Source organism: Poromitra crassiceps (genome assembly GCF_964638095.1).
Source record: "Poromitra crassiceps genome assembly, chromosome: 2".
NCBI classification, from domain to species: Eukaryota; Metazoa; Chordata; class Actinopteri; order Beryciformes; family Melamphaidae; genus Poromitra; species Poromitra crassiceps.
Genome location: NC_139624.1, coordinates 119301105 through 119309274, shown reverse-complemented (window position 1 = coordinate 119309274; position 8170 = coordinate 119301105). Strand labels below are relative to the sequence as shown.

The 8170-nt window shown below is 40.9% G+C and overlaps 1 protein-coding gene across 1 annotated transcript in view; it reads right to left on the bottom strand.

Moving 5' to 3' along the window:
• Nucleotides 1-809: 809 nt before the first annotated feature.
• The window catches only part of lancl2 (LanC lantibiotic synthetase component C-like 2 (bacterial)), a 119653-nt gene continuing 112292 nt past the window's right edge, over nt 810-8170 (bottom strand). The window contains exons 7-9 of the mRNA XM_083658312.1: nt 5889-6065; nt 1488-1560; nt 810-959 (exon numbers count right to left, since the gene is read on the bottom strand). Of these exons, the coding sequence (XP_083514438.1) occupies nt 883-959; nt 1488-1560; nt 5889-6065 (327 nt within the window). The 3' untranslated portion in view covers nt 810-882. The remainder of the gene's footprint in view (nt 960-1487; nt 1561-5888; nt 6066-8170) is intronic.

Sequence of the window (8170 nt, the reverse complement as noted above, 5' to 3'; positions counted from 1 at the left end):
TTATAGATGACTTACAATGCATTTGTGATGTTAACATAGCATTTATTAATCATCTACAAATGTATATTCATGTTTTGTAAGTGATTAGTTCATCATTAACTAAAGGCTTATAAATGACTTACGACTGAACATTATTATAAAGTGTTACCCATATTCTCTGTGATGGGGTGGTAGTGGTACAAGAATGGCTCCCATGTCTGAATAAAAAGGATAATATCACTACGGATTTTATGCCTGAGATGGGAAAATGTGTTTCCTTACAGGATTAACATAATATTTCATGTTGTAGGAAGAAAAAAAATTGCTCGACAATTTTGTTTTTAAATTGCAAAGTCGAAATGACACTCATCTCGTAGAATTGACCCCCCAACCCCCCCCCCCCCCCACCACCCACACACACACACACACACACACACACACACACACACACACACACACACACACACACACACACACACACACACACACACACACCCTCTTTCTTGGCCTAGGTGCTACAGTATTAAAGGCTGAGGGTTGGGGTGTGGTCTTTTTTGCATCCATGCCAGCTGGCAACAGATTTGAACGGGTGAGGAGGGGCTGAGGGACAGGGTCTTTGCCATCCCAGAAAACAACTGTCCGTCTTCAATGATGGAAAATATCCAGTATCCATGCACCCGATTGGTCCGTTGCTTTTCTTTTCACTGAATCAACAACTTTCAGGCTGTAGTTTTGCCCCCCAAAAAGGATCTGAGGTCAATTTTCCACTTTTCTTTTGGTTTATCTGATCTATCTTTTATTATCTTATCTGGCCTTCTCTCATTGCCCTGCATTCCACCAACCACCTTTCAATTTCCTTCCAACATTTCGTCCCCTTTCCTCAGGCTCCAGGGTCGGGGGGGGTCAAAGTTCAAAGGCGGGGAAGCGGGAGGCTTCAGGGTCGGCCAGCTCTGACAGGTAGTGGATGGCCCCTGCCATACCTGAGAAGAGAAACAGGAGAAAGCAGTTACTGATAGCTGGAACAAGACAGATAATAGGGATGGGGATTTCTTAAAGGGATATGCCGACATTTTGAGAGTTTAGGCCATTTTGTCACATTGCCGATATCAAAACTAGAATGTAGATGCCTTTATTTTCCCTGTGTGCAGTACGAACAGTGTTAGAGCCCTCACTGCCACTTAGCTTAGCACTACAATGTCTATGGTACTTTTGCCTACTCCTGTTCAGTCGCCCAAAATACACATTCCACAAGCACCAGAAACACTCGCATGTACATGTTGTGACTCGTGTACTCACCACGCGATGAAATAACAATCCAAAGTTACGTGAAACGGTCATTTTCGTAATAAATCCACACACCGAGAACTAACAAAGAGTAACTGGAGTTACTTCCTCGATTGCCATGAGGTGCATGCGCTGTGTGCAGTCATCAGTACAGTGCATGCGCCTCATGGCAAACAAGGAACTAACTTCTCTCTGGGATGAAGGGGTGGGAAATGTGATGGTACCTTCAAACAGAGAGTAGGGTCTGTCTGGGATGCGGCAGCCGTGGGTCCCATAGTCCAAACACCACTCGGCAAACTGCAGGAAGGTAATAACAATAACAGCTTAATTTGTATAACAGCTTTTATGTAACATTCATGTTTATGTGTTTGATGAGCAATGTAATTGCAATTTTGTAATTGTATTTTTTAAATATATATTTATTCTCTATCTCTGTACAGTTATGAAACTTATTCTGCAGGAATGGAAGTCCCTCTTCTCAACCCTCTTTTCAGCTGTGGATGGCGGACATGATTTCTGTTATATGGAGGGAGAGACTCAGGTTCCTGAGGACCAACTCACTTAAGAGATTCATAACTATTTGGGACCCGTTTCTGGCCTACCTCGACGAGGTTAGGGGCGATGGGTGATTCGCCCGGGTGGTCTCCCATGGACCCCCTTGTGTAGGACCCCATGCATAACCTTTTTTACAAGGACATAAGCGCTTTGTGGAGCTGGTGGCACCACACTGTGATGTTGGAGTGTATGTATGTTTTTTCTCCTTTATTTATTTTCTGTTCTTTTCCTGTATCTGAGTTCGTTTTCTAAAAATAAAAAATAAAAAATATTGAAGGGGGGAAAAAACATTCTTTGGTGAGTGACCATGGTTAATGCCCAACAAGGAGTCCATTATCACACATTGATGGACTACTCCATGGACAAATGGGTGTAATAATTGACAGTCAACTTTAATGGGTAGAACACATTGACACAACGGACAGGTATCTTTATGGCAAGGAAATACATTCCTTATGTTCCACCACACATTCTGGGCCAAGTAGTCAAACCTTTAATCCTAAATCACCTGGACTATTGCTCACCTGTATGGTCATCTGCATCAAAGAGCACAATGAGGAAACTACAAATTGTCCAGAATGAAGCCGCCGGACAGTGGAATAGCTGCCCCCATCAGATCACAATCAAACAATAAGTCCTCCTTCAAATTTAATTTAAGAACACATTACTTAACAGGTGATCAATAGTCCAGTTGGTCATGTGCAATTCCATGTCTTCTCACAAATGTATGTACATAGTGTGTAACAATGTAAGTAACATAACCCAAAATGCAAATGTGTTATATTACATAATGTATCTATGAATAACATAACATGTAAACGTCACACAAAGGTGATGTCGTATATACTGTATGTATATAAGGCTTGTATTGTATTGCATTGTAGTATTGTATTTGGACCCCAGGAAGATTAGCTGGTGCCACAAGCATCAGCTAATGGGGATCCTTTTTAAAATGTAAAATTTAAAAATTACTTTTCGGAGGCAACTGTCTGAAGCGCAGCCGCCACTTCATCCATTAATTTATGATCATGGACATCTCGTTGGTCATTACAACCTTATATTAAACAAATCAAATCCCAAACAAATTGTTCCTTAAGGCAAAAATAATAATTGAATCAACAGTAATGATACTAACATTGAATAAAATGTTATTAATTAATGATTAAATAATTTATGTAAATGTAATATCATCTTCAATCTTTATATGAATGAACTCTCTGTACAGCTCAGCAGCTGCCGAATGGGATATGTGATTGGTAATACCATTGTAAATCACTTTATGTATGCCGATGATTTGGTCATCCTGTCTCCGAGTAGTACTGGTTTCCAACAGTTGCTGAATATCTGTTCTGACTATGGAGGTCATTTTGATGTGAAATACAATGCTAAAAAGAGTGTCACTATGATCTGCTGAACAAGAGGCGATAAGGATCTTTCCTTTCCTTCTTTTTATCTGTCTGGGCAGGTGCTGGCAGTTTGCTGTAGAACTAAATATTTGGGTCATATTATAACTGATCAAATGAGTGATGATGATGACATGTACAGACAGAGGCGTGTACTGTATGCTCAAGCTAACATGCTGAGGAAGAAGTTTTATTTTTGCTCAGATGATGTAAAGGTAAAGCTGTTTAGAGTCTACTGTACTCCTCTTTATACTGCCCCCCTGTGGGTCAAGTTTAAGCAGGCTAGCATCCAAAAGCTCCAGGTTGCTTATAATGACTGCCTGAGGATCCTTCTTAGGAAGCCAAGGTGTTGCAGCGCCAGTTAAATGTTTTGTGGAGCAGGAGTTGGCACCTTTCATGCCCTGTTGAGAAACCTGATGTATAAGTTTATCTGTCGTCTGAATGTGTCTCAGAATATGCTCATTGGGCTCTATTTTCCCACAGGCCTTAGGCGCAGGAACTGGCCTTAAACGCAAAAAAACACGCCTTGCGCCTGCCTCGGGAAGATAGCAACATGGTTTTAGGCGACGAAATGCGCTGTAGGCTAAACAGGCGTGGCGCAGTGCCAGAATAGGCCAGAATGGGCGTTTCAGCCATAAATACTGGCCTAACGATATCTTCCCCCCTGGCGTTAATTTAGCGCTTTGCGCTTTTGAAAACCAGGCCTTATTCAGTGCGCCGCGGATATTCCACGCACAGCTTATGCTCTGCTGATCTCAGTTTGTCCCCCTCTCTCTCTCTCTCTCTCTCTCTCCCTCGCTCAGACAGCCACAAGTCCGATAGAAAAAATAAGTTGTTGTACCGTACATAGTATAACAACATGACAGTTTTTTATAACATGACAGCTTTGAGCCGGTGACATTCAGAGGCTGTTGCATCATCCTACCTGTGCAGTGGGGGAGAAGAAAAGGCGAGAGAAAACGAGATCATTCTGGCCAAACAAATGTTCACTGCCTGGCTTCCAAAGCCACAAATGTAAAATCTCCCAGCATGGGAGGCTAATACATTTCGATAATAAATAGCAACCAAATGAGCCGAAATAGATAGAAAGGTAGATCTAAATAATGTGTAATGTTAACACAACCTGCAATTGTAGAACATTTCAATATTGGACCAAATAAAACATCGAAATCAAAACACAACCCTATGTGAAACATATATGTCATATTGGGGCTATATATATCCCTTGCAGATTTACGTGATTTAGATGAGTGACAGTGTAACGCGGTTCTACTGTCATGTCCTACTGTGATGTCCGCTCCAATAAATTGGCCCTACTTCACATTTTAGTTTTACAATAAAAACACATTTATGCAATGACTTTACATAATGTAGGCTATATTTATGTGCATCATCCTACCTGTGCAGCAGGGGAGAAGAAAAGGTAGCAAAACGATATAATTCTGGACAAACTTTCATCAATCTAATCTCATCATAGGGATAGGCTATATTTTTCTAGCTGATGCGTTTAGAACATTCTTTTCACTTTGATCTTGCTATAGTGTAGCGTATTTACATGCTTGCAGTATTTAAACTGCAGTTAGATTGGTTTGAGAAGCATAATAATATGGAATAATAGCCTATATATGGAGACAGACAGAGGGGATAAAAGGGAGGGGGGGAGATCAGAGCCCTCGGCTTTTCTGAAGCCGGACTGGATCGCTCCGTGGAATTGGAGCTTAAAAGTGAAGCTTGTGATTCGTTTACTGCACTTCCCCAATGACCAGATTGTGCATAATTTTACGCTTAAAAGGCGTGGTTATAATGCTTAAGCCCGCGTGTAGCGCCGACACCAAAAATCGAGTGCGCTGGTCCACACCCACTAATCTGGGCTGCGCCTGGCACTAAACGCAGTTTATAGGCCGATGCAACGATAGAGCCCATTATGTTGCTGTCTCAGCCTAATCTCAGTGACACTAGATACCTGTCTTCTATCTGGAAACATTGGTACAGTGTCTTATTGTAGTATTGTTGAGTTGCTAGTGTTCTTATTGTGTTGTTTACCTGTTTTATATGTATTGTGTGTTTTTTATTGGACCTTGTGTCAGTCAATAAAGTGATGATGATGATGATGATTTACCATTAGATAGTAATTATAGTTGATAGCAAATAAATAAATATACTTAACAATGACTAATAGCTTTTTTCCCTTATGGTAATTATACAGTAAAGTATTATCCACATTAAGGCACAAACAGGGTAGTATTCATTATTTTTACAAGACTGACTAGACCTCATCCCATTTGGGTCCAGCCCTTGTTCCTACTAGAGCTGCAACAATTCATTGATTAATCGATGAGTTGTCAACTATTAAAGTAATCGCCAACTATTTTTATAATTGATTAATCGGTTTGAGTAATTTAAGAGAAAAAAAGTCAACATTCTTTGATTCCAGCTTCTAAAAGTGAATATTTTCTGTTTTCTTTACTCCTCAATGACAGTAAACGGAATATCTTTGGGTTGTGGACAAAACAAGACATTTGAGGATGCCATCTTGGACTTTGGGATAGAAACACTGATTGACATTTTTCACCATTTTGTGACATTTTATAGACCAAACGTCTAATCGATTAATCGAGAAAATAATCGACAATGAAGATAATGGTTATTTGCAGGCCTTGTTGTTACCTTGCAGGCACGGTACAGGTACTTCCTGTCCTGGGTGGTGTGGTAGAGGGAGAGGAAGGCGTAGGCGTTGCCGGCCGTGCCGTGGCAGAGGCCGTAGCCTTTCCTGAGCAGGCCGCGCGTCCAGATCACCTCAGCACCCTCTGCTGCCTCCTTCAGGTACTTCTCCTCTGCAAACACCTGGGAGAGGGACACGACACAGCTGGACAACTGAGCAGACTTGGGCAAAATAGCAGCTGGAGACATGGAAAATGTTTTATAATACCGTATCTTGTTATATCTCCTAAACGCCTCATTAGGATCAGGTCTGACTAGCGAAAAGATCAGCTAAAAGCTGAGGCTTTTCTGCCAGCAAGAAAAAATAATTCACGGGAAAACACTGAAAACTATTTTTTTGGAATGAAAATTGTCAAATTCGCCAAAATATATCAGCAATTTGCAGCCACAATCCAAAAAGATCAGCATCAGCCTGCGTCCCAGTATCATTCGGTATCAGACGGGCAAAACAAAACATCTGTGGTTTGATGGCTCTTGACTGACACCCTCAACTTTGAAATACCTGTATATTGCCAGGATTGGTTATATATATATACATATATATACATATACATAATACACACACACATATATATATATATATATATATATATATATATATATATATATATATATATAACCAAATTCCATACCTCATTGCCGCGATTCGTTAATTCTGATAAATTGTATACCCATTTTGACATAGATTTCTTTATTGAAATATGGTGATGTACACAATAATCTTTTACATTGTAATGGCTTTAGTTGTAATCTTTTGCATGTTTGTGCGCTGCTGTACAAAGCAGAGTGTACAGGTGTTGTGCAACTGCCAATGCAGGCACATCTTACTATCTGAATAATGTGCCTTTTAAAGGAACACTCCACCAGTTTTCAACCAGTTTCGTATCATTACAAAATCAGTAGTATACCAGAAAACTGTAAACAGTTTTGCAGACATACATTCATTTCGTTTGACAGTTATTGAGAGTTGATTTGATTGAAGCTGTGGACCAGTGATGTCATTTGTGGATGAATGACATCACTGGTCGACAACTGATTTTCGAATGATACAAAGCTGGTTGAAAATCGACAGAATGTTTCTTTAACACGTTCACTGCCAACGACGTATTACTCCGTCAAAAAAAATCCAACGGTTCACTGCCAATGACGTATTACTCCGTCAAAAAAATGATTTTTTTTTTTTTGACCGTGGGATGTGCATCTAACCCTTTTACATCTCTTATATAATTATTGGAACCACCGAACGTTTACAACCCATTCCACCGACCCACTAAGTGGCGACAGTGCTCTCCTGACTAGAGGAAGGCAAGCATTTTCATGAGAATGGCTTCCTCGAAGCCATTCTCATGAAAATGGATTGGCGAAAACGCTTTCGTTTTCGCGCTGATTGCTGGCGGTGCGGGATTGCCAATTTGCATAATAGATTACGGGTGGAACACACTTTGAAACACGCAGCATAAATATGACCAGAATCGCAAAAGCTTCATCAAAGCTCTCAACCAAAACTCCAAGAAGCGAGCGAGTCCATCCAGACTTCCTCAAAGAGCGGCCGCGCAGACAGGCACAGCAGCAGCAGCAGCAGCAGCAGCAGCAGCAGCAGCGAGCTTGTGACACGGCCGCTGCAGCCAAGAAGAACGCCCACGGAGGGAGGAGTTGGAAGCAGAGGGGGGTTTCCTGCTGTTATGGAGGAAATTACTGTTCAAAACTATTGTTTAGATGTCTGACGTCTTACTGATGCCAAAAATGAATGGTTAAAGTGACTGTTCTATCGAATTTCACAAAAAGCCGTTTATCTCTGAATAATTTTTCAGACGCTGAAACCATGCTGTATTCAACTGCTAATGCTTACATAACTACTAACTCTACAAACTAACTCTTTTAGACAGAGAAAGCACACATTCTATTAGTTCTTTTGAGATATTGTGTGTTCACAAAATCTTAGCAGAAAAGAATCCTCGGGTCTTGAAAGATGAGCCAGAATCCTCAAAAAAACCCTCTGGCAGAACCTACCTACAGTAAAAAAAAAAAAAGGCTGGCAGTGAATGTGTTAAGCAGCAGGAAAATACTGTGCCATTGAATTTAGAGCAGTCGCTTTCTGCTGCCTGAAGATAGCAATGCACCAACATGTGCCTGACCACACCCCATTTTAAGTCCAACCTGGGCGCACAGATGGGCAGGAGTACATTTGCTATAACAAGTGACAAGAATAATCTTAGATGCTCAATATT